Source organism: Trachypithecus francoisi, unplaced genomic scaffold, assembly GCF_009764315.1.
Source record: "Trachypithecus francoisi isolate TF-2019V2 unplaced genomic scaffold, Tfra_2.0 Lachesis_group16, whole genome shotgun sequence".
Classification (NCBI taxonomy): domain Eukaryota; kingdom Metazoa; phylum Chordata; class Mammalia; order Primates; family Cercopithecidae; genus Trachypithecus; species Trachypithecus francoisi.
This window is the reverse complement of record NW_022681461.1, coordinates 66437259-66465087: the sequence shown is the minus strand read 5'-3', so window position 1 is coordinate 66465087 and position 27829 is coordinate 66437259. Positions and strand designations below refer to the sequence as shown.

At 38.7% G+C, this 27829-nt stretch overlaps 1 protein-coding gene across 1 annotated transcript in view; it reads right to left on the bottom strand.

Annotated features, from left to right (window-relative positions):
* Positions 1–27829, bottom strand: part of BRINP1 (BMP/retinoic acid inducible neural specific 1) — a 200838-nt gene that overhangs the window by 45115 nt on the left and 127894 nt on the right. Inside the window, 3 exon segments of the mRNA XM_033237641.1 lie at positions 21339–21444; positions 24746–24876; positions 24879–24914. Of these exon segments, the coding sequence (XP_033093532.1) occupies positions 21339–21444; positions 24746–24876; positions 24879–24914 (273 nt within the window).

The following is a 27829-nucleotide window of genomic DNA, read 5'->3' as shown; positions in this document are numbered from 1 at the left end:
GGCTTGTGAAACCACTGTTTGAAAGATATACAGCTGCCGGCTGGGGTAAAATATTCTGTCCCCACAGTTCCCAAAGACACAACACACATGCACACACACACACACAGACACACACACACACACACACACACACACACACTCTCAGAGAGAGAGAGAGAGAGAGAGAGAGAGAGAGAGAGAGAAAAGAAAACTGAGAAAATGAGAGAGAAAAGGGCTACTGTTATTGCCAAGCATATAAATTTTGCCTCAGAAAACCTAGGCAGGCAATAGTTGAGAGTTTTATTTGAACATCAACTCACCCACACTGAGCATATGGAATATTTTTCTCCCAATCTTTTTATATATTAAAAAAACTTGTTATAATTTAAAATGGAATGTTTCACTGTTCTGCAGAGTGTGTGGGCATTGTATATGTGGGAACACCCAAGATGTCTCCCTTCTCTTTCCCTGATTTGTGCCCCATTCTTTTTCTTTCAATTCACCTTCGACAGGTGTATCTCACAATATTTTTTGTAGTTTGTATACAGTCTTTGTGTGCTGAGATATTATTTCTCTTTCTCTGTGTCACGTGATGGGATATCTCTATTTCCTTGCCTCCCTCCTTCCTCTTATCTCCTAATATTCTCTTCTATACTCAGAACACATCAGAAAAACTCTGCCTTTTTTTCAGTACCTGCAATACATACATCAATATTGTTACTCCCATAATCTTTGCACTTGCCTTTCCCTGTGCACCGAATATTCTCTCCTCAGGTTTCTGCTTGATCCCTTGTCCTGTAATCCAGACTCTCCCAGACTCACGTTAAAAGGCATCTTCAATTTTTTTCATAGGATTAATTCCTGGCTGAAATTATCTTTTGAATTTGTTTTATGTTTAATATTTTTTCTATCATCCCCATTAGAGAGTAGGCTCTAGGGAAGAAGGGACCAAACTAAGCTCAAGCCCAGCATAGGCTCCAGGCACTCATTTGTTGATCAAAGAAACTTTTTTTTTTTTTTTTTTTTTGAGATGGAGTCTCACTCTGTCACCAGGCTGGAGAGCAGTGGCGCAGTCTCGGCTCACTGCAACCTCCACCTCCCGGGTTCAAGCAATTCTCCTGCCTCAGCCTCCCCAGTAGGGTTTCAACATGTTGGCCAGGATGGTTTTGAGCTCTTGACCTTGTGATCCACTCACCTCGGCCTCCCAAAGTGCTGGGATTACAGGCATGAGTAACTGCACCCTGACAGTCAAAGGAACTTTGAACTTTAAACACTTCCTTCTCCAAGATGAAAAGAAAGGTGCCTCATGAGGCTTCTGGGGTGTTAGAATTTAAAAATCAGGTGACCTGGCCAAAGTCTCACAACTAAGGTAACAGAAACAGGACTCCAACCTAGGAATTCAACTTGAGTTCTGACACACTCGAGGATGACCTGGCTTACAACCCCTGTGGTGGCTCCAGCAGTGTGACCTCTGGCAATGTTTTATACTCCCTGAAACTCAGGGATTTTTTTTTTTTTTTTTTTTGCCTGTGAGGTTGAAATCCCAATCTCCTTGTATACTAATGAAGAGAAAAAAGGCATAAAATTAAGCCACAACCTGGCTGCCATGGACTGAATGTTTGTGCTCCCCATCCCCTGCATACACACATTCATATGCCAAAACCCTCACTTGCAATGCCATGGTATAAGGAGCCGAAAACTTTGGCAAGTCATTAGGTTTAGATGAGGTCATGTGGGTAGTGCCCTTGTGATGGGACTAGTGCCCTTATAAGAAGAGGAAGAGATGGGAGAAGAGACAGCTTGTAGCTGTCTACAAGCCAGGAAGCAGTCCCTCCCTCACCAGGCACCATATCTGCTGGTACTTGATCTTAGACTTCCCAGCATCCAGAACTGTGACAAATAATTTCCTTTTGTGTAAGCCACCCAGTTTGTGAAATTTTGTTACAGCAGTCTGAGCAGACCAAGACACTGACATAATTAAGTGTTCAATAAATGTTAGGTTCCCCCCATTTAACCAGATATCAGATCACATTCATTACCTGGACCAAACTTGAACCCTTCTTGAAAAATCCTCCTTGAATAGCACCATTTGAGACAGTATAAAACATGCCAAGAATGCATTTTCTCATATCAGCATTAAAATAATTATTACTGGTCTTTGTTTTTAATTACTCCATCATTTTTCTTCTATGAATTTTCCTTCCTTCCTTCCTTCCTTCCTTCCTTCCTTCACTTTCTTCCATCCTTCCTTCTTCCCATTTATCTTTCCTTCCTTTCTTCCCATCTTTCTGCTTCCCTTCTTTCACACATATTCCTGAAGCCCTACTATGTGCCAGGCAGCTGTGCTGTGGATACTAGGGTGAATGAGGCAGACAACTTCCTCTTGTTGTAGGTCTTACTGTTTAGTGAGAGAAAATGACAGAGAAAGAGAGAGAGAGAGAAAGAAAGAGGGAGGGAGGGAGAGAGAGAGAGAGAGAGAGAGAGAGATGCTTGGGTGCAATGAAACCAGTATTCTACGAGAAGTAAAGTTTTTCAGGGAACACAGGGAAACAACAACTAACTCAGCATGGAATGGATTAGGGGTGTTAAAAGCACTCTCCACTACTCTCCTAGGGGGTAGCATTTAAGCTGAGAACTAATGGATACACAGACGCTAGGGGATGAGGGATCCACAGAAAGAGTAGTCTAGACAGCGGGAAGAACATGGAAAAGGCCACGGGTATAGAACTCCTTCCAGCTGACAATCAACTTGGCCTTCACATTTCTTTCTGACTAAGGTTCGTCTTCTTTTGTTTGTTTGCTTACAAGTTCCCTAGAAAAGAAGAGAGAGTTCTTGCACACGAGGGATCAAAATTCTGAAGGGAAGGATGACACAGAGCAGAAATCTGTGAGCTCCTTAGAGGAAACAGCATTTCTTATAGTACAAGAAAGATCTTTATTCATTACAAGAAGAGATTCTGAGACTCAGGAAAAAATGGGGCTCACTGTGTTGATGAGTTTCAACCACTGGGATTACTCAAGTAACAGAAGAACTTTCAGGGGACCCTCAAGTTGGATTTCTGGAGAGCTTCAACAACATTGATGATATTGCTAGCACAGGCACTTGTTTCAACTGACGACGCTCTGTGAGGCTGGGGAAAGAAGAATATCTGGAAAAGACATCTAGAAAAGAAGATCCAATCAACAGAAGCTGAAGGTGAACCTAAGACCTGAAGATTACAGCCCAATCTTCATCACTGACTTTGATTCTGCTCTTCTACTGACAGGAACTCAGCCTCTTTCTCCTTCTTTTAACAAGTAGTACATTAGGAATTGTTGGAGGAAATAAAGAAGAGGTTTAATGCATGCTTCCTACCTCCTAAGGAAACAGAGAGGTTACTCAGATATTCAAAACTAAAGCAAAAAAAATTCAAGAATGAGAAAGACAGTCCTTGATTGATTATTAAAACATTAAAAGTAGTATTGTGTCTGGCACATAGTAGGTTTTTATAAATGTATGTAAAATATTGAATAAGTCAGTGATCTATTATGAAGATGAAAGAAAATAGGCCTGGAAATAATGAATATGGAAGACTTTGTAATGGCTGTGGGATGTGGGTTGAATCTTGAAACATGAGCATGGTCTGAATAGATAAAGAAAGTCAACTCAGTATGCCATACATAGCAGAGGGCATAATTTGGGTCAATCTAAGTCTTTCTTATTCAAGGCAAAGACCATGCATTGTCATAGGTTGTTTTTGGTGAGCTTTATTTTTTTTTTTTTATTCTGTATCCTAATTATCTAATACAGTGGTATTTTTTATGGATTTGCTCTTTTCTGACCTATTTCATTAGATATTAAATACACGATTTCTTACAGTGCCGAGGGAAGAAGGAAAAAAACACAGGCTCTATTTTAGTTGAATATAAATATTTTTCTATCCTGTTCTTGTATCAGAATGTGCCCCCTGTAGATAACTCTGAGCTTTATAGGAGCCCCAGCTGTTGTCTTGTACCGCTAAGTTCTGCTTGTCAAATTCTGTCCATTTCTGAAATGCACAAGGTGAGGAGAACAACAACAAGGACTGTACCTTTTGTAAAAAGTCAGCCTGATCCCCTTCCTTGTGAAAGCCCAGGGATTTCAGACTGGCAGATAAAGGACTTTATGGCTCCAACAGCCATGTTGAACTTCAGTGTAATGAAGGCATGCAGGTCAATTACCCATCTGTTTGTGTTTCTATTGCTGTGAATTACAGTATCCATCGCTGACAGCTCATTGGAGTGGAATGAAAATAAGACAATAATTCACCGGGTGAAACTGTGCAGAAAGGGCAAAAAGGCTATGATCTCATTCAGAAGTTCAGCCCTGTCTCCGTGATGGGTCATTTACACTCTGGAAAATGAAGAAAGGCAGCTACCTGGGGGTTGGTGAGTGGGTTCCTGCTTCCTTGATATAAGAATTAGGAAATGCCCCCTCCTGGTTAGAGTAATCTTTTGTGTTTGTAAATAAAATCATCTGTTCTGCAGGATCTTAAGAAGATTTGGAATCCTTAGGTGAAAGACGCAGGTATATGGAATTCAGCACGATAAAATCACCTTTTCAGTAATCAGATGTTTTAAAGGATGGAGCAGGTTGCTTTGGTAGCAGAGAACTCCCCAACACTGGAAGCGTGGAAGCAGAGTTTGAAAGGTGACATGGCAGAAACAAATCTTGGTTCCACCAAAGATTCAGATGGCAGGTGGTAGGGTGAGTTATCATTGACCCACATTCAATGCTCCTTCTTATAATGTCCCCTCTTCAAGATAACTACACATCCCCACTCTCCAAACTTAAATGGGTTCACATGACATGTTTTGGCCAATGAAATATGGATGTGAGTGATGTGTGTCTTTCAAACAAAGCTATAGAAAACAACATATGACCTCATCAATCTCTCTTTTCACAAGTCCAACGATGTTCCAGATAGGGGCCATCGGAGGAGCAGAATCACAGTAGAACTGTGACCACCATGTAGCATACGGAATAAATAAGCATTCACTTTGGCAAACCACTGAGATTCAGGAATTGTTTGCTAGCACAACATAACCTAGCTTATATTAACAGATATAGGAGTTGACAAACTATGGTCAAATTGACTTGCAGTCTATTTTTATAAACAGATTTTACTGGAACACAGTCATGCAGATAAAAGAGTTGAGTAGTTGCTACAGAGAACATGTGGCCCGCAAAGCCTAAAATATTTATTACCTGGCTCCTAACAGAAAAAGTTTACCAACCCTTCTACTAGATGACCATAAAGATTTTTTCCAACCGGACTTTTCTATGATTCTGTTCTGTGCTGTTGTTCATTCATTTGTCAGGCAAAGATCAATAAGGCATCTGTCATGTGCAGACACTATTCTAGGTTCTAGAGAAAAGACAAGGAACTAGGAAAGGCAAGGACACAATCCTTGCTGTCATGTAACCTACCTTGCAGGGAGGGAGAGAAGACAACAAATAAATAAAAGAAAATAGAAAAGGATTTACACTGATTAGAGGGGTTGGGCCAGGGGGACTTCTAAATGAGAATTTTTAACTTCAAAAAAAGATAATATAGTTTAATTTACGAAATCACCAAGGATAAGGAGGTCAGCATACTTTTTTTTTCGATTTCATAAAATTTCAACATGAACATGTTCTTGAATCTTTAAGAAGAGGTTGGTTCAATTTAAATATAAGCTTCTTCATAGCAGTCATGATACAAACCAAATCTGATACCTGTAAGAGTCTGTGCTACCTGATCCCTGGATCAGCTGATGTCTTCAAATTCTTCTCTTACCCACCTCCCTTCTTTTTCTTGCTATATCTTGCCATACCATTGTCGCTGTTCTCCAAGCATGCCAAGTTCTCTCCTGTTCATATTTTGCCTTCGGCTCTCACTAACTATTTGACCTTGAAGAAGCTGAGAGGCTTACCTTCTCTGATCCCCAGTTTTCTTATCAGAGCTTCTTTCATAAAGCTAATGTAAAAATTAAATGAGATATTTTATATCTTGATTGTGGTGGGAGTTACATAACTGAATACGCTCATCAAATTCATAGACGAGTACACCTCAAAAGGGTATATTTGGTTGTATGTAAATTATATGTCAATGAACCTGAAAATAAAATCACATAAACTGCACATGTGGAGCTCTTAGTACAGGGTAGTTGTTTAAGTGACATCATTTTCTGACCTTGCCCTGTTTTCTATTGCTTTCTCTGGAAGGTCTTATGTGGTCTCAGGTAGCCTCTCTGCTGGCAATCAAAAGCACCTTGCACATATTTCAAATCCCAATGGGACACTTACAGTATCATATGTGTGCTCATGTTCATGTCTCCCCTACTCTATAAGCTTCTTGAATGCAAAACACAGCTCATTCATCTACCATTTCCCCATCATCTAGCACATTATTGAGTACCCAGAGTACATGTTTGAATGAAGGTAAATTTAGACAGAATGTGTTTCAGAGAGGACTGTGGTTCTGTCTTCTATGTTTAGCATGCCCCATCTCTACAGCCATCCCTCATTAACAAAACCTGTATCTTCTTTCACAATATTACAGCTTGAGACTTGAGGCTTTTTAAATTTCATCTCAGTAGTTACAGACAAGTGCTCAGAAAGATCTGAGTAAAAAAAATACATAGACACAAAAATATTCTTAAGAGAACAATGGTGCTAAAAGACTTGACCACTAACTTCAGCACATAATTTGTTATGGATCCATGGCTATAAGTTATGATTCTTGAGGACAATAACTTTATCTTTTTTTTTTTTTTTTGCAGTCTTTCCAAGGTAACAAGCCCAGTGCTAGATCATAGTAGGTATGTAAAAATAAAAGTACTCAATTGAGAATCGATTAAGAAAGTCCTTTCATTTACCACTTTATTGAGCCAATTTTATACTGGATGATAGAGATACAAAAAGTGAAGATGACATGGTTTTTGGCCTCATGGGGCTCTAGTTTCTATAAAAAACTAGCCCTTCATGGGGCTCTTTTTCTATAAATCTAGAAAAAAAGATTTATAAATGTACAATGACAATAAAATATATGCATACATATGCACGAGTTTGCATAGGAACAAAAAAGAAGATGTCTCTAACTTTTATAAGAATAGAGGAGTTTGGGAAAGTTATTTTGTACAGGATTGAACGTGAATAGTATATATGGTCCAGCATTTGCCAAGTTGTATACCACAGAATCACAAATCTGCAAATATGCCCAAACCCAAATACATTCAGAAAACTCTGTACTTAATTCACCTCTTTAGATTCATAATACACATTAGCACAGTCAAGGCACCGAGAAGTCCTGCAGTAAATAAATGTGGTTTATGTTATTTAATCCAGTGTTTTAATATTAGGGCGTTTTTGCTACATTACTGTGTGGTAACATATAATCTCAAAATCCCAGTGGCTCATAACCACAAAGGTTGATTTGTTGCTCATATTTTGTGTCAAGCTGTGCTTTGGCTCTGCTCCAGATGTCTTCTTCATTTCAGATGTAGGCTTAAGGTGCAGGCTTTTTCAGGAATATGCCATTCTCATGATAAACGGAAAAGAGCAAAAGCTATGCCAGACAATGCCTCCTAAAGTGTCTTGCCCAAATGTGGCATGTACCGTGTCCTCTCACATTCCATTGTCCAAAGCAAATCACATGGCCAAGGCCAATGCCACTAACATGGAAAGTCACAGAGCCTCCCACAGTGCAGTGTTGCCAGTCACATGGAAATGCACTGTATGTATATAATCCTCTTAGAGGAAATGCACAATAATATAATAATGAAATCTGCCAAAAAAGACATGTATTTTTTACACCAAACCTTTTTTAAATTTAATTACCATATGATTCAGCAATTTTACCTTAAGTATATATTCAAAAGAACTGTAAACAAGCATTCAAACAAAAACTTGTAAATGAATGTTCATAGCAGCACTATTCATAGTCGTCAAAGGTGGAAACAACCTAAATGTCCATTGACTGATGAATGAAAAACCAAAATGTAGTATATTTATACAATGAAGTATTAATTTTGCCATAAAACGGAATGAAGTACTGATACATGCTACAACATAGACGAACCTTGAAAATGTAAAATGGAGGAAGCCAGACACAAAATGCCACATATTGTATGATTCCATTGATTTGAAATACAGTTATCCCTTGGTATCTGCAGGGGATTGGTCCTAGAATTCCACCCTCCTACCACCCCCTGATACCAAAATCCATGAATGCTCAAGTCCCTTATATAAAATAGCATAGTATTTGCAGATACCCTCCACATATCCTTTTTTATACTTTAAATAATTCCTAGATTACTTGTGATATTTAATACAATGTAAATGCTATGTAACTGTTGTTACACTGTACTGACTTTTTGTACTTTTTATTGTATTATTATTATTATTATTAATTTTTAAATTTTCTCTATCTGGTTGGTTGAAGCCACAGATCCAGAACCCAACAGACATGGAACTCAAGAGTATAGAGGGCAGACTGCACCCAGAATAGGCAAATCTATACTAATCTGCAGAAAGCAGATTAGTAGTTATCAGGGTCTGAAGGGAAGGGGAAATAGGGAATAACTAATTAGGGGGTAAAGAATTTGTTTTGGGGATTGTGAAAAAGTAGAAATAGTAAGAATATTTGCACAACATTGTGAATGTACTGTCACTAAATTTTAATCATTTTAAAGTGTTAAATTTTATGTTGTGTATATTCTGCAACAATAAACAAATATGATTCAAAACAAATAGATTTGACAGTTCAAATAACTTTAAATTAGTAAACATTTATTGAGCACCTATTATGAGCTAAACTCTGTAAGAAAGAGAAGAAAATAATGAACAAATGAAAAAGCATGTGGTTTCTCCTCTCAGCGATCTCAGTTACAATTTAGTGGCAGATGTGTACAATGGTACACATAAGACAAGACAGAATGTCTCTGGAATATAATAGAGGCATATTAAAAATGCTTTGTTGACAGTGCAAAAGGAGAGCTTAATTCTAAGGTAAGTTGTTAGGAATAAGGTAAGAATTGACCCAATCATCTTTAAAAAAAAAAAAAAAAAAAAAAAACAGGCACCATATCTCCATGAAGTCAATAAACTAATTATCATGGGTAACTTATTTAGGTTTTGGCCATCCTGATGCCTCATTTCTGCACAATCAATGAGATCGACAAGGAATCTAATGGGACATGATTGTTAAATAGACCAAATTGCCACATGGATCATTCATCTCTCACAATTTCCATGCTGTGTACTTGGCCACAAGTTTATTTGAAAGGTATATAGCCCCACATGGCTACATACCAAGAAGTAACTCCCTGATACTCCTTCTCTCAGCATCAGTTTATACCCCATCAGTTTGTACTTGCTTAGAATTCTTTACTCCTTCTTGCCCAAGTATGAGTCTTTAAGTTCCCTCCAGATTCCAGGTTTCTGTAGGTCAAAAGCAGTTCTTTTCATAGTCATATACTCCTGGATTGCTGCAAAGCCTAGTATCATCTATTCTAGGGTTTTTTTGTCTTTTCCGGTTATAGATCCATTTCAGAATATGAGAATAATTATGGAAATCGGTCACACCTACACAAGTTGGCAAGCAATTTCAGGAAAATCACAGACTGTCTAAAGTAAATAGCAGAACCTAGAAAGGTTATGGTGTTGGCACATGGAAAGGGCTGTATAAATTCTTGATCTAGTAAAAACCATGACTATTACATATATGCCCCAGGTTGGGAAGCAAAATGATGTAGAGTTTAAGAGTACCAGCACTGAGTGGATCTGGGTTCAAATTCCTGCTCTACAAGGTAGTTACTTAACTTTTGTTAAGCTTCAATTTCAAAATCTGAAAAATGGGACTGTGTTGAGGTTTACATGAAATATTGATATAAAGAAATGAGCTCTATACCTGGCACATGATAATTATTCACAAGTAATAGCCTTGGTTATTAGTATTCATATTTTATGAACCCTCTTGGTTTTTAGGTCAGGTGCTTTCTATATGTTTTTCAAATAAATGAAGAATAATAGCTCTCAGATACATATGCTCTTATTCCCATTTTACAGATTTAAAGACCTAAGGAAGCTCAGAGGCCTAATAAATTAGTCGAAGATCTTTATCACCAGCAAATCTTCTCTGCCCATCCTCCTCATTCTATTCGATTTCTGATTGAGTCTTTGATTGATATCTTCAATCCCTTTCTTCTTGAGAAGAATGCTTCTCCTCTGATGAGCATAGAACAAGGTGCTCCTATGTTCATAAAGTAAAAGCAACATTTGGATGCAGCTACCTGGGTGGAAATCAGTAATCTCATTTTTCATGAAGACACTAAAGGCACTGCTCTTTCATTGAAAGGACCTCATCAGCAGAGCCACAGGAAGCCAGAAACATAAATTCCCATTAGTGCCTCCAGGTCCCTGCTAACTGGACAAGAGAGGCTATAGGCATGAGCCATTGCTTGTGACTCTAGACTAATTCCTAACGAGGATGATTCACCCCAAAGCTGCTGCTGAGACCAGGTACTGGCAACAGTCACTTAGTGTATCACCCTGAGGTTACAAGTCCACATAAAGTGGTGAGCGTGTGGGAGAGGAGAGGGCTTTAGAAAAGGAGACCCATTTTCTGTCTTCTCATCCTCTTCGAGCCTCAATTTCCTCATCTGTATAGTGGGGAGCATGATTCCTAACTCTTAGTTGGTGGGATGGATAAATGGGCTAATGGTTATAAGCTCAATGTCTAAGAAGGACAGCATCTCAAAAAAATGCTACTTTTAAACATTTCTCCTACACTTTCTTTTTCTACTACTTGTTGCAAGATGATTTTGAAAATACTAATCTTCACTCCATCTGTGATGTCTAGCTATTGAGAAATGGGATTATCGACACTACTCTTCATCAGACGGCTCCTCTTGCTCTGCCCTGTCCTCTCCCTCTACCCTCTTCTTCACTTCCCCTCCCCTTTCTCTCTTTCCACTCTTCTTTCTCTTCCTTTCTTTCTTTTCCCCTTCCTCCTAATCTCCCTTCTCTCATTATCTTCCACTGTCACTCTAGCACCAATTATATTCAAAAACTCAATTCAGCAAATGCATGTATGTACATGTATACACACACACACCTATATATAATGTAATTCCTATGCCCATGGCACTACATTAAGTACTATGAAATGTAAAATTGGCAAGGAAAAATCTTTGCCTTTAAAGAGGCCTATACTCTAATCTAATAGAAAAGATAAAAACCTAAACATAAATGAATATGTTGCAAGGTGAGTAAAAAAAAAAAAAAAATCATACTGTAAATGAGGGGTAATCAAAGAACTATAAAGGGGTGAGAGGAGGGAAATTTTTATCCAGTCATGTGTATGTGCATGTGTGTATGCAAGATACCATTTTAAATGGTTCCTGAAGACTAAATAGAATGCCAGTGAGTTGAGATGGGAATGCAAGGCATCTCTGGGAGAGGATACGGCTGAGCAAAGACAAATGGGAAAGAAGAGGGTGAATTGGAGGAAAGATAATCTGCATGATTGGGCATGTTGGTTATTATCATTGTCTCTTATAGGAAACTCCCACCTCCATTTTTCCAATGGGCTTTAGAAATGAAGCTAGAAAGGGAATTTGGGACCTCACGAACATGGGGAAACCATGGAGTGATTTCAGGCAAGCATCAGTCCTAATAGGCTATGACTTAGGAAGATTAATACAAAGGGGTGAACTGATGTATGCTGAATAAAATCCATTGAGAAAAATATTAATTACTTGATTGATTCATAAATAAACTGATCAAATTGAGATTATCTTTAAAGTTGCCAAGTATGCTTTTTATGTATATGTATTTGGTTTAATCCCCTAGACTGTGATTCTACACTATGACTAACACAGAGGTTGTTCTTAATATTTGGCACACTATAAATACTTGCTGTGGTTTTTGTGGATGGATTTGCTGAGTTCCTAACTATCTAAGGAACACTGCATTTATTCATTCAGCATATATTTAATGAGCACTTGATACTGGCCAAGCACATATGCCATGGAGGATGCAAATATAAATAAAGCAAACATTGTGCAAGTAACACATTGATAGAGGTGGTAAAAATAATACCTAACATTGTTTAATGCTTAATCTAAGCCAGATATAATGTATATTCTTACATGCATAATACAACAACCATAGGAAGTAAGTGAGTAATAGAGGCTCAGAGGCTGCAGTAACTTATCTGAAACCTCTCAGCCAGCAAATGGTAGAACTAGTACTGGAACTAACGTCTGTTTGACTCCAGGGCCTTTTCTGGATACAATGTAGCCACTATGCTACATTGTATCTCCTTATATAAGAAAGAGAGTGACAACAGTCATAATGTAGAAGGTCAGAGAAGCAAAAGAAGCCAGGAGGCTTCTCAGAAGAGATGGCTATTGGATAATTCAATGGTAGGAAGATGTAACATCCAAAGCAACAGCAAAAGCACATGCCCTTTTGAAGAATGCTGTGCGTGCAATGCAGCACAGAGAACAGCATACAGTAGGCCCTCAGGAAATGGTCATTAGGTTGAACTGAATCCAGTATCATGTGGGATAAGAAGTCTAAGGGTTCAAAGAAAAAAACAGCGTTCACTATGGGCTAGGTGATTCATTCATGTATTCATTCATACATTCATACAGCAAATATCTTTTGAGCAGTGTCTATATATCAGTCTCTATGTATTGCGCCAGAGAGAGAGATGGTTCTTACCAAACAAGAATCTAGGCCAATTGGAGAGTCAGGTTAATAACAGGATGATAATACTATTGTGTGGCAACTCCTAGAGAAGAAGTTGTGCAGACCATCTAATGGTCTGGAGAGGGGAGTTTAGAGAAGCTTACCTGAGAGAGATGAAAAGTTCAGGAATTGGAGAAAGGCTGTGTAAAAGTGCAGGGCAATAAAAAAATAAAAATAATAGTTTTCAAAAGATGCTTGTAGTGAAATGTAAGAAATGGCACGGGCTTGGAGCATGGATATGGTATATGTTGAGTGATAGCGTAAGGCAAAGCCAAGAAGATTGGCAAGGCTTGCATTTGAACAGCCTGGTGCTAACTTAAGAAATCTAAACTGTATACCAAAACTTTCATGGAGGCTGTGAAGGGCTGTGAGGAGGGAAGCGAGAATCTGATTTGGCTTTAAGAAGATCACACTGGCTGCTGTGAGGCAACAGATCAACAGGAGTAAGATCTGAACAAGGTTGCTTTGACCCTCATTGTACTGATCTGAAGAAGGGAGAAATGATGAAATGAGGACCTGAATCAAGGCAGAGGGTGGAGAAGGAATGATTCTGATGAAGGGACATTTGTGCTTGGCATTGAGAGATGGGTCACAGTCAATAAAAGAGAGTGAGGATGTCATTTTAGGCATGAGGAGAGTCCAGGTGCATGAGCGATAGGAAAGAGAGCCTAGTCTAGAAGGAGCTGAGGTTTCAAGCAGAGACACAGAAAAAGAAAAGGTCAAAGAGGAGAAAGAAGATGGGAAGAAGAAGGAAAAAAGAGGAGGATGAAGAGAAGGAAGAGAAACAATTTAAGACCAAGAAACCAGATAGACCATTTCAATGTGAAGATTTGGAGAAGGCTCTCAGAACACAAGTCTCAGGTGGCCCTGTTGGAGGTTGAGGCAGAGGGTAGACGATACCTCAAGTTAGTGGTCTTTGACCTCATCTCCCTTCCCTGGCCTAGTCTTCCATCTCCTAATGATCTCTATCCTCCTTGCATTCATCTTTACCTTTTGGAAATTGGGAATAAGCGAATGACCTCACTCAATTTTTCAGGGGAAATACCTTATGATATTGATTCTACAAATCTAAGATGATATTTACTGTAAAACACATCACTGTTTTATGTATACTAAGAAAATAATACCCTGCCAAATTAAACTAAGACACATCATCAATAATAAAAAGCATTCTAATTTCAGAGGTGTTAATATCTGAAAAATTATACAATTTAAAATCTATGACAGGTAATCAAGAAATAAAGATCAAGAAAATGCCCCCATTACCAAGTCTACAAATTGCACTGGCCTCTGATTTCAGGTTCTCCTTTTCCTCTCTGCTAAGAATATGAGCTCCTATCTAAGGCAAATAATTCCAGTTATGCACAAGACCCTATTTACTCTTGCCTGCTCCACTTTGATTGTAAAACCATTGCTCCCTTGCTTGCAGTATCAATTTTTCCCTCTCTACAGAATAATTCTCAATATTGGACAAAAGTTTTGTTGTTTCTATGTTAAAAAGAAAAGAAAAGATAACCCTTTACTCCTGATCGCCGCAAGCTGTTGTGTCATTTACTGTAACACTACTCTGTAGAGTTTGCTGTCGAATTTCATTTGAATCTGCTCCAGAATTTCACCCCCAGAATTCCATTGAAAACATCCTTTGTCATCAGTGACCCATGTGTTGCTAAATATCATACTCAGTTCTCAGTCCTCACTTTAATTATACTATCAACAGTATTTGACGCAGTTGCTGCTATCTCTGTTTTGAAAAACATTCTTTATATAACATCCAAGATTCTATACTCTCTTGTCTCTCTTCCTACTTTTCTGGCCACTCCCCAGCTTCCTTTTCTTGTTTCTCATCATCATTCCATCATCGCAACCTTTTAACATTAATTTCTCCATGACTCAATAGCTGAATTTTTTTCTCCATCTACACTCTCTCCCAAAGTAATCTTGTTCAATCTCAGATAATGAAATAGTATTTATATCCTAATTTATATTTTCAGTTTTCTCCTCTTACCTTTCAAATGTCTTCCACTCAACATCTACATTTGGATATTGAATAGACTTGTCAAACTTAGGTTCAAACTCAACTAGGTTTGAACCCAATTTCACATGTCCCATCAAAACTGGTCTTTACCAGTCTCATCATAGCAATGTGACCATTCTACCATTGCAGTTGCCCAGGCACAACTTTGGGGTCATCCTTGACTTCTCTCTGTCACAAATACTTTTGAGTTCATTACCAAATCATGTCAGGACAACCTTAAATATTCATCCATAAATCCAATCACCTCTCACCACCTTCACTGCAACTATCACAAACTAAGCTACTATGTTCTCTCACCTAGATAAACATGACAGCCTCCTAACAACTGATATCCTATCATTGTTCTTGCCCTCTACTGTCTTTCTTATTCAATAGCCGCAGTTATCTATTTAAAATGTAAGTCAGGTCAAGTTACTTCTCTGCCTAAATTTTCAATTGCTTCTCATTGCATCCAGAGTAAAATCTGATCTAAAGTTTTTGCCATGGTCTACAAGTTTCTATATGACCTGCTCCTTCATTATTTCTCTGATTATAAAGAAGTTTAAAAATTTGTTTATTGTCTGCTTTTGCCATACTCACACATCAATTATAAGTTCAAAAATGATTCATTTATCTTATTCACTGCTGTATATCTGGCTTTAAAACCATACCTGACCATATAGTTGGTGCTCCGTAAATATTACTGAATAAATAAATGAGTAAATGTATAAAAGAATAAATTTCTGTATCATCCATAGATTTCAGCAAAATATTCTCTCTGCATCCCTTTCCACATCGGTGAGCTACCAAGGCACAGCTTTGCTCCCTGTATACTTCACCATATGGATACTACATTAAATTACATGACAATGTTGGTAAAACATTCAATGGGCTTCTTGGAAAGAGAAATATGAAAATAAGAAGTTATCATTATTCCATTAGTGTTATTGCCACTATTTGAGCTGTTACTGCTATGACTACTAATAGCCTCTGATCATTCTCATGATGCTTCCTTTCTCATTTCTAATCTCCTCCAATCCTGTTCTTTCTTTTTTTTTTTCTATTTTGCTTTACCTTTGCCTTGTTTAATAAACATTTCATGAAACATCACAAGGTGAAAGTCATTAGAGTGCCATTGATATTGTTCTCAATCCACCAAAGTAGCCTTCTGCAGAATCTGCCCTCCCAGCCTCATTCAAAGGAATGAGATGAGGAATAGAGAAACATAGAGGAAACACATTTGAAGAAGCTCGAAGTTAGGCTGAGTTAAAACTCTAGCTCAGCCACTTATTAGATAACCTCTCTAGGCCCTGGTTTCTTCACCTGCAAAAATGGGAATGTTATTTACACCTTCTTCATGGGAATCATGTTGAAGATTAAAAATATAATAAGTACAATTATAAAATAAAAACAAGTTAAAATAAAAATATACATAAATAAGCAAAAATAAATCTAATAAAAATAAATTAGCATAATCTCTGGCATATGAGGAAGCACTAAAAAAAAATATGTATTGTCATTCCTGGTTCCTCTAACCTCAGTTCATGCAGCCTGTCCTCCAGCTGGGCTGAACCACCTCCTACTTTCCCATGCCTCTGCTTTATTCATGTTCTCTCTTTGCAGAGGATGTCAACATGGGACACGTTACTAAATAAAACCTAAATAGATACGTATTGTATACACAGAAATGTATACATAAAAATACAGCATGTGCAGCTTTTTGAATTTTCACAAAGCAAACACATCCATGTACTGCCAACCAGATTAAAAAGCAGAACACTACCAATATCCCCAGAAATGTCTCTCACTCCTTCAGCCACTACCCCATTCCTCTCCCTAAAGGTTAACACTCTCTGGACTTCTAAAACTGTATATTTGTTTTTCCCTTTTTTTCACTCATCTAGGAATAGAATCCCACAGCCTGTACTCATTTATGTCTGACTTGTTTTACTCAATGCTGTATTTATAAGATTCTTCCATATTGTTGTATGAAACAGCGGTTTATTCTTTCTTATTTCTGTATGGAAGCTCATTGTATGAATGTATGACAATTTATTTATCTGTTTTCTTGTTGATGGACATTTGGGTTGTTTCCAGCTGCAGTTATTTGAAATAGAGCTGCTGTGGACATTTATGTCTTCTGGTGAGCATGTTTTCATAGGAGTTGGAATTGATGGGTCATAGGCCAAGGACACATGCAGTCTTTTGTAGATACTGCCAAGAGTTTTCTGAAGTGGTTGTACGAATTTGTGTTCTTAAAAGCAATGTGCTTAAGTTCCCATAGCTTCACATTGTCCCTCCTTGATATTGTCAGTCTTTTTGATTTGAGTCATGCTCATTGCTATGTTATGATATTAAATTGTGACTTTAATTTACACTTTTTTTCCTCACTAGGAGAGTTGAACACCTAATTGTTTATTTGGCATTTTGACACTCTTGTTTGTGAAGTGCTTGTTCATGTCTTTCATTCATTTTCTTTTCTTACAAGACTATTTCCCTTTTTCTTTTTGACTTCAGGAGTTTTAAAAATATGTATATTCTGTATTCTATAAGTGTTCTTTGTCAGGCACATGTATTACAAATATTTTCTTCCACTCTATGGCTTGTATTCTTATAATATTAATAGTATTTTGATGAACATAAATTGTAGTTTTAATGTATCCAATTTATCAGCCTTTTTTTTGCATCCTACTGAATAAACATGAGCTCACTCAGAAATCATGAGATAATCTGTTTTACATTTTAGAGTACTTTTGTTTTGCCTTTCACTAGGAGAATATGATGCTTTCTCAGATTTTTTTTTCCTATGACTCCTCTACCTGAACAGACACAATGAATCACTCCCTTTTCTGAATCACCATAATGCCATGTCTTATTTTATTATGACTATTAGGTTATGTATCATCTTGAATCATAGATACGTGCCCGTCTATCCTTTCTATCTTGTCCCCACAAGCCATTCACCCAATTATCTAAATTCTTTATGGTCCTTTCACTAAATCCTCATCATAATGCCTCCTAAGTAACTCTGGGATTGCTCCATTTCCTTCCATCTCAACTGGTACCCCCATGGTCTAAATCTGTGGCATTTCCTCTTGAGTACTGTAGTAGCCCCCTAACTGTCACCACCCTCTAATCTACCCCCTCTAATTAACTGCCCACACAAGAGCCAGAATGATCTTCTAAAATATCAATCTCTTCATGGACTACTTCTTTTTTTAAAAACCATTCCATAGTATCCATTGCTCTCAAATTAACTTTCAACTCATTAATGTGTTGCAGAAGCCTTCTAGGACTTGAAAGATTATCTTGTCTTTCTCACCATTGATGTTTCTGCTTTAATCTCACAAGAGTTTCTTATTTCTTTGAATATCCCTTCATGAAGATCCTCTGTCTGCCTCTCTATCCATGCCTCTGTCCTCCTATTCATCCTTCAGGTCTTATCCTACTTATCTTTTTGGCAGAAAACTTTCCTGGCTCCCTGGTACGTTAAGTCCCCATGCTATCCAGTGCCATATAAACCTTATACATTTTCTCCATTAAAATTTATTACACCTACTCTTGTTTGTTTGAAGCTCATCTTCTCTAATAGAATGTATATTTCCTTGGGGCAGAAACAATGTCGGTCTTGTTCACGACTTTATTTTTTTGTCTGTCTCATTACCAACATGAGTTCTTTAAAAAATACATTTGTTGACTTGAACTGATTTATGATTATATGCCTGGGGTCTAGTATTGGTTTTGGCATGTAGTTAGTCTCAATAAAGGTTTTATAATTCATCATTTTCATAAAATCCTAGAATCAGTGTTGGGAAGAACTTAAAACCACCTGCTTCAATCACCCAACCTAACTGATGCTTAAATAATCTCTATAACATTTGCACCAAATATAATCTACTTATAATTATCTGATAACAGGGAGTCACTGCATCCTTCAGCCGATCATTCCAGGTTTGGCCATAAATGTGTACCAGAAAGATCCATTTTACACTGAGTTAAAAGCTGGGATCCTTGTAATTTCCCTCTTCCTACTAGATTGGGATTGGTCCATTTTATTAATATTAATAGGATTGATTATCTTTTCTGCAAGACAGCCTTTTAGATATCTGCAGTAAGTCATTTTTGCTTCAATTTAACCTTCTTTTACTATTATAGTGAAACACTTTCTCAGGAAAAACTGCAGTTTCTCAACATCCCTCCTGGAGTGTGATGCTCAAACATGGATCCAATCGTCCAGGTGTACTCTAACCAATCTAGGGCAGGACAGCAGGCCTGCCACCACCCTTTCTATTCATAGCATCCTTCTAATAATGTTATCATGGCAGACCTAGACTTTGGAGAACATAAGTCTTACAGAATAGTTGTTTTATTTAAAAAAATTCAAAATTAGGTATGAAACAAGTATGTATTTAGAATGAGAAAAGGTGAGCAGTTGGAAGGTGCAGAATCCTTGAACCTTAAGCTTCACTGGCTTCAGGTAAATCAACCTCTAAATGTCCCTAAGATCTCAGTGATTTCCTTAGTAGGAATATGTCATTAATTCCTTCTTTTTTTTTTTGTTTCAATTATAACTCACAATCTTTCCACCCTCAGTATGCACAGCAGGGTGATCAAACACAGACTGGAGCTTCACTGCCTGGATTCAAATCCTGGCTCGCACTTCACGTGGTCTCTATAGGTACTGAATGAACTAACGCACTGAAAATCCTGACACACATAAGGAAGATCTGTTTTTCCTTATCTACTTTCTTAACAGGCATTAGAAAATCTTTCTGTCTACTCTTTTTTCTACTAAACAGGGTAGGGTTATGCTCCATGTATTTAAGTTTCTAGTGTGTTGTGTTTTGTTATTTAATAGTAAACCACTTTCTTGGCCTGAATTTCCCTGAAGAATTTTCATTCACTGCCCTCAAGTGACACTACCAAGCCCTCCATGCATGTTAGAAAACAGAAGATGTTTTCTAACCACTTTCTGTAACAGGAGCATGAATCAAAGAGTTGCCAAGGAATCAGAATATAAAAGTCACATTAGGCTCTTCTTAGCTTTACCTGCCAATCTCAACCCAACTTCCTCCCACTGACATTCAGAATCACCTTTATCATATACCTTTCTAAAAGGTCACATTTTTAGTCTGCTCAAAGTTAAAGCATGTCATTTTTTTTTTCTGATTCTAAAGTTAATATGTGATCATTGTAGAGAAGTTAGAAAAGAAACTAGATGCCTAAAATACACCATCAGCAACTTAGAGATCCAGAGGTAAGCTATTCTAATACCTGGGCATATTTCCTTGCTACATTATTATTATTTTGAGGTGGAGTCTTGCTCTGCTGCCCAGGCTGGAGTACAGTGGCACGATCTTGGCTCACTGCAAGCTCCACCTACCGGATTCATGCCATTCTCCTGTCTCAGTCTCCCAAGTAGCTGGGACTACAGGTGCCTGTCACCACGCCCGGCTAATTTTTTGTATTTTTAGTAGAGATGGGGTTTCACCGTGTTAGCCAGGATGGTCTCAATCTCCTGACCTCGTGATCTGCCCACCTGGGCCTCCCAAAGTGCTGGGATTACGGGTGTGAGCCACCGTGCCCAGCCATTATTATTATTATTGAGACAGAGACTTGCTCTGTCACCTAGGCTGGACTGGCAACGGCAGGATCTCATTCACTGCAGTCTCTGCCTCCCAGGTTCAAACGATTCTCCTGCCTCAGCCTCCTGAGTAGCTGGGACTACACACCACCACACCCAGTTAATTTTTGTATTTTGTAATTTTGTATTACTAAATATTTAGTAAATTTTGTAGAGACTGGGGTTCACCATATTGGCCAGGCTGGTCTTAAACTCCTGACCTCGTGATCTACCCACCTCGGCCTCCCAAAATGCTCGGATTACAGGCGTAAGCCACTGCACCCAGCCTATTTTTATTTACCTCTTTAAATTATTAAGATCATGCCATCCATTCCATCAGAAATCTTTTATTTATTAACATTATATCAAGTTATTTTTACATATTATTGGAAATTCTTTATAAACATCAGTACCAGTTTAATATTATGTTGTATTAATGTAATATAATTCACTTAGTCTTCTCATGTGAAAAATTGTTTTAAATACATTATGCTTTTTAAAAACAGCACTATGTGTACTTAAAGCCTTGTCCAACTCTTCCCGGCAATCTCCTCTCCTTTATATGATGTGAATTAATAAGGATGAAATTACTATTTTAAAGGATATATTTTCTTTAAAATAACGTATATGGAGCCCCAAACATAAACTTGACATATACAGACACCAAAGAAATACAGATATTTATAAATACAAACAAGTTAATTAAAGCTCACATTTCCTTACTTTCTATCTGAAAACTAATTGATAATCATGAATTTAATGTTCTTCATATGATAAAATTCTAAATATACATGTATACACCTATCATAACTGTCTAATTTCCATATCTGCAGTTTTCATTAGATTTTCCATGCTTCCTCTTCTTTGTTCTCCCTTCACACCATCCCTCCCGATCCCCTCTCCCGCATATCACATCCATGCTGCTTGCCCCAACACTGAACCCACTTTTTCCACTGGCTTCCTACCTTGAAGGTGCAGTTTGCTCTCCGTGCTTTGCAGAAGGACGGAACTCACAGAGTCCAGATTGTCATAGCTGTTACAGCCCAGAGGCCCAGTGCGTGTCTCTGTGACCTGCAGTAGATATCCAATGAGACAGGTGTGAGACAGGAGTCTTTGTCTAGGACATACTCCGAAGAGTCATGCCCCAGCAGAGCCAAGTCAGCAGAAAAGGCCTCCTGGTTTGAGTCCACGGTTACTTTCTGAGCTCCGTGCTTGTGTCTGGAACCAACCACGGCTGTCACTGAGTAGACAGGCTAGCAGGGTGGTCAAGCATACAGAGTGCATGCCTGTTCCTACCACTGGTTCTCACTTCACACGGTGGCCGTAAGTATGACATGAACTTAAAAGTTGATGCACTATATTTCAAAAGCATTGACTTTGGAATCAGAAAAATTAGTGTTAAATCCCGGCTAGGCCATTTACTTACCCTGGGACCTAGGGGAACCAATTAACCTCTCTGAGTATCTGCAAACCAAAGCTAGTAAATCTCTTCCAGAGAGGTTGTGAGACCAGGTATGATGGGTCTAAATGCCTGGCACATGGCACGTGTTCAATAATGGGTACCTTATTACCAAACGGCTCCGTAAGTTGTAACGAGTACATATATATTATTATTAGGCAAGAGTAAGAAAATGATGACCATTTTCCTAAAGAAGATGGAGCAGAAGCATTGTGCGGCCACAGGAGAAAATGACCCAATCCTGTGGATGTGCATTTCCAAAACATTGTCTTAGAAAGACTTGAGGTAGTGGATAAGAGGGCAACAGCTATTCAAAAAGATAACCTTGAAATAAGAATGGCTTAGTATGAAAAGAAGCCTCTTCATTTATTTAGTCTCTGCTTCCCATTATTTAGGGTTGTTTTGAAGTTTGCATCCAGCTATAAAAACACAGCATCCGTTGTAGGGAATAATGACTTGGGAGGCAGCCACACGTACCTTCTCTGCCCTTTTCCAGCTGTGAAACCTTGGATCAGTAACTTTCTCTTCCTAAGCCTCAACTTCCCCATCTATAAAATGTTAGTAATGCTATTAGTCATCAAAATAGGGTAAAGAGATTATATTTTTGAAGTGTTTCACACTTAGGGTACAGTAATATTTAGTAAATGGGGAATAATTAGGTTTTGTATTTTTTGTTTTGTTTTATAAATAATTTATTTTTGTATACAAAATAATAACATATTTATTATTGAGAGAGATTTAAACTTACCATTTTATTTTCCTAAAGATACCTATGGTGGGGAGAATGGTGAATGGGCAAAACTTCTCCATCTGGGTTAGTGGCTGGTCTTAAACAGACCCAGGCCAGCTGTGGTAGCTCACGACTGTAATCCTAGCACTTTAGGAAGCCAAGGTGGGTAGATCACAAGGTCAAGAGATCGAGACCATCCTGGCCAACATGGTGAAACCCAGTCTCCACTAAAAATACAAAAATTAGCTGGGCATGGTGGCGCGCACCTGTAGTCCCAGCTACTCGGAAGGCTGAAGCAGGAGAATCGCTTGAATCCGGGAGGTGGAGGTTGCAATGAGCCAAGATCGCACCATTGCACTCCAGCCTGGGTGACAGAACAAGTTTCCATCTCAAAAAGACAATAACAACCCCCCCCCAAAAAAAAAAAAAAAAAAAACAGACCAATAGTGAGACAAGTTTTAGACAGCTTGGTCTTGAGGTAGTGGCAAGAAATGGTATGAAAACTCCAAGGGCCGAGTTAAGTGCAGAAGACAGTGCCTACCATAAGAAGTGGTTTCTTGAGTGGCCTCTGTGCAATTTCTCTGAGAAATTCCTCCTACAGAGGCAGGCTGCACTTCCAGGACACACAAAAGAGGATTATCTTCTGACAGAGCTTCAATATCTCAATTCTGCATCCCATCCAGAGGGGAGAGAACCATTTGGTGATAATGAAAACCAGGCCTCTGTGGCACTCTAATTCTGATGGCTTCATAAAGATCCATCTCTCTGCGCCGAGTTACCTAACAACATAATCCTCCAAATATAGGCGATTCTTTTCGGATAAACTGGCCCTTTGTTTGTTGGTCTGATTTATTTCTCTCCTTACTACCTCCGTCCTCAGTGACTCTCTCCCTCCCACACTTTTCTCTCTCCTTAGTCAATTTCTGACTCACTTGCCAGCCTTGGCAGAGTAAGACCCCTTGGCCTTACCCTCACCCTTTTTCCCTACAGATACCTTGGAAAGTCTTAATAAAAGGCTAGGTCTGCATTTTCTTTAGAAGAAATTAAAGACTGAGATATAAAATGCAGGCATAATCTGGTTAAAGAACATTTGAGATGGAAACATCTGCACTAAAACCCTCAGAAGAACAAACACTTTACATGGAGGATGTCCTCCCACATTCTCTTTATAGAGGCTGTCTGAATTTGTTGTGTTTAAAATGGAATCTTGTTTAAGTTCCTGTGCTCTAAGGCACTGAGTTGAAAGTCCAGGGCTGCTTTTCTCAACGTGACCATTTAATTTTTAATGAGCTAAAATGGAATAAACTTAAACAATGAGCTCCTCGGTAGCCACATTTTAGGTGTTCAATAACCCCATGTGACTAGTGGCTACTCTCTCGGCTAGCACAGATACAAGGCCTTTCCACCATCTTAGAAGGTACTAGTGGACAGTGCTGGTGTAGACGAGCATAGATCAGTAAACCACAGAGTGCCTGTTTTGGTAAATGAAGTCATACTGAAACACAGCCATGCCCATTTGTTTACATGTCATCTATGGCTGCTTTTACACTACAACAGCAGAGTTGAGTAATAGCACCACAGGTCATACAGCCCGCCATGCTTAAAATAATTGTTTGGTCTTGTATAGAAAACTTTTGTTGACCCCTGGTCTTGAGAGCAGAGTTCTAGTTCCTGTTAAGTTATTATCTAACTGTGTAACCCTCAAAAAAAGGCTTTAAACCTTTAGCCTTAGTTTTCTCATCTGTAAAATGGTGAGTGGGAAGGAAAGAATAAAAAACATAGATGTTTAAAATATTGCTGAGCTAGGCATCAGTAATCTAATCATTGCCCTCTCTGAGACCTCAGGAAAATCATTTATCTCTTCATAGTCTCTGTTTCTTCTCTAGAAAGGGGATCTGATAATCTCCACACAGAAGACTGAATGAGAGAACTGTTGATAATTATGCCATGACTATAGCCAGGATACTCTAGTAAATAAGTACATATGGCCACTGGAATGACAATGCACATTAATATTAATTACAGGGTATGTGACAATATCAATCAGAGCAGCTGGCAGAGGGCATCACGAGCTACATGGTTAGGAACCCAGAAATTATATCTGTCCATCCACTCTCAGAATGCCTGCATTGCAGTGCTGTTGTATTGAGAACCTGCCACCCAAATCCACCCCCAAGCTGTACCTTGATTGCTCCAGTTGATATTTGGATCTCATGAAGCCTCCTCATGGTGCCATCACGGTCAACAAAGTAGGATGATGCAAGCTGGTGCAGAGCTTCAACACTTTGAGTGGCATTCCCTGACTTCCTGTCAGGTGACTTTTGTCCATGTACATGGTCAAAGCCTCCTCCCCTGGATGGGAAAGAAAAGTAGATAAGAAAGTTCGTGGAGCTTTCATTTGTGAGGACAGGTATGGGACCTGGATGCTGAAAACAGCCTTAAATCTCCAACCAATTTGGCCCATATTTCCTTCTGCCTCTAAAAATCAAGGGCATAATGAAAATAAATTGTCTAGAGGTGGCTGTAAACACCAGGCTTCATTAGGACAAGGATCATTAAAAAACCCCCATCAACAAAGTCCAGCCCCTAATAATCGACTGCATACTTCTCATCAGCATCATCTTATAACAAACCCCCCTTCCCCTCTTCCAAGAAAGTTCAGTCTCTTCTATACAATGGCAAATGTGGCATAGATATTCTCTTACTATTTTCTCCTCCTCCTTTGTCTCCTCATTATCATGCAGTTCCTCCTTTTCCTCTACTCTCCCATCTTCCTTTCCTTCATTTCTTTCTCCTTTCCTTTTTCTCTTTCCCCTCCCCCTGATCTTTTCTTAATAGATAAATGAATGGCAGATAGCTAGAAAGACAGATATTTGGATGGAAGCAAATAGATGAATGATAGACATGTTTAAATTAATGTAGATGCAAATACAAAAATGTATACATTTTCTTCTATGAAGTTTTTCTTATACATGCACACACAGATCAGTAACACTGCTAAACTATGATGAGTTTTAATTTGGATAAAGAACTGTTTCTCCAGAACTCCTGAAAGGAAGCTCCAGGGAGCTGCCTCTACTCTCTATCAACTTTGTGAACAAGGGCATGTTTCTTTTTTTTTTCATTCTAAGATGCTTGATTTGGTAAACAGTTGAAAACCTGAAGCTACATTATCACAAACTAGTGCAAACTTTTCTTTTTTAAAAGTTCTGGGGTACATGTGCAGGATGTGCAGTTTTGTTACATAGGTAAACAAACATGTGCCATGGTGGTTTGCTGCACCTGTAAACCATCATCTAAGTATTAAGCCCAGCATGCATCAGCTATTTTTCCTAATGCTCCCCCACCGTACCCCTCTAACAAGACCCAGTGTGTGTTGTTGCCCTCCCTGTGTCCATGTGTTCTCATTGTTCAGCTCTAAGTGAGAACATGTGGTGTCTGGTTTTCTGTTCCTGCCTCAGTTTGCTGAGGATAATGGCTTCCAGCTCCATACATGTCCCTGCAAAGGATATGATCTCATTCTTTTTTAGGGCTACATAGTATTCTGCGGTGTATATGTACCACATTTTCTTTATGCAGTCTATAATTGATGGGCATTTGAGTTAATTCTAAGCCTTTGCTATTGTGAATAGTGTTGCAATGAACATGCATGTGCATCTGTCTTTGTAACAGAATGATTTATATTCCTTTTGATATACACTCAGTAATGGGATTGTTGGGACAAGTGGTATTTCTGGTTCTAGATCTTTGAGGAATCACCACACTCTCTTCTACAATGGTTGAACTAATTTACATTCCCACCAACGGCGTAAAAATGTTTGTTCAATTGATTTGTCCTTTTTTTCTCAATTGATTTCTTCTTTTTGTCTTTTTCAGTGTAGCTGCAAGAAAATTTAAAAGGAGCATATGTGACTCACACTTGGGGCGACATCATATATCTACTGGCTAGTGCTGGTCTAGGGATACAGAGTCATAGGAGATAATTTCAATATACCAGGTGAATGGCCAAGGTAGAGGAATGCACAGAATACAATGTAGACCAGAGAAAGGGTAGGCACCTGCATCTTGTAGATAATGTGGACCTACAAGGCCTGGATGATCTGGGCACTCCAGCTATAACTTTTGCTACTCTCTGGGTTTGCTCTATCCTGCACAAATGTGCCCCCATTTTCCCTCATTGTTAGGACTTCTACTTTTCTGTTTTTCTCCTGGCTGACTTATACTCATCCCTTAGGTATCACCAAAGATATCACTTCTGGAATGCCTTCCCTCAGTCCTTCCCTCCCTACCTGAACTAGATTAATAACTCTCAGGTTTCATCAGCCAAGGCTTGAGTTGAGTTCATAGTAAAGCACTTACGTTTGCAGTTTCCCCAGAAGCTTTACTATCATGTAGTAATACATGATTGTCTATCCTTTGGCCCCCACAGCAACTTGAATAGATTTGGCTTAAAACCGATGCTATATTCAATTAGACTTTGAGTTCCAGGGACCATGGGAAGTGGAGCAGGGGAACAAGGACGCCACCCAATTCATCTTTCTAATGTTCCAATGCTTATCCTAGGGTCTGATGAAGAAAAGATGTTCAGTTATCAGTTGATGGATAAGTAGGTAGATAGATAGATAGATAGATAGATAGATAGATAGATGATAGATGGATGAATGGATGGGTGTATAGATGAACAGACAGCTGAGTGGAAAGGTAGAAGTTAAACAAGTGAATATGCTAAGAGTTTGAGCCATGAGGCAGGGGAAATAAATGTTCCACATGTCAGCTCAGGCTCTCTTAGGGGCCTGTGAAGGAGAAGGTAAAACAAGCCCGGTTCCCTCTGGACTGAGAACTGGCAGAAGAAAACCTTTAGATCAAGAGGGGTTAATGGGCTTCTTGCTGCATTACTAAGGCTTAATTTCTTGTTTATTAAGAGAATGTCCTGTTTAGAATTGCTTTCCCCCTTGGGCATTCCTGCAAATTGCCTCTTCCCTCACATAGGCCTTCTCTGAGTCTTTCTGTTTTCCAGGAGACTTTGCCTTACTCTGCAGCACCTTGTCTCAGAAGTGAAGAAAATGGGACTCTCAAAGGGAATGAGGAAGAGTGGGAGCTGATCCTATTATCTTTTGAGTCAATAGGAGATTTTGCTCCCAGAGAGGAGATGAGGTATCTGGACTTTCGACCTCTGGGACATAACTCTTCCTTTCCTTCTGAGCCCCTGGGATTTTATTCTCAGCCTTCCTCTTAGTCAAGGGGACCTCTCCCAAAATGCAGGGAGG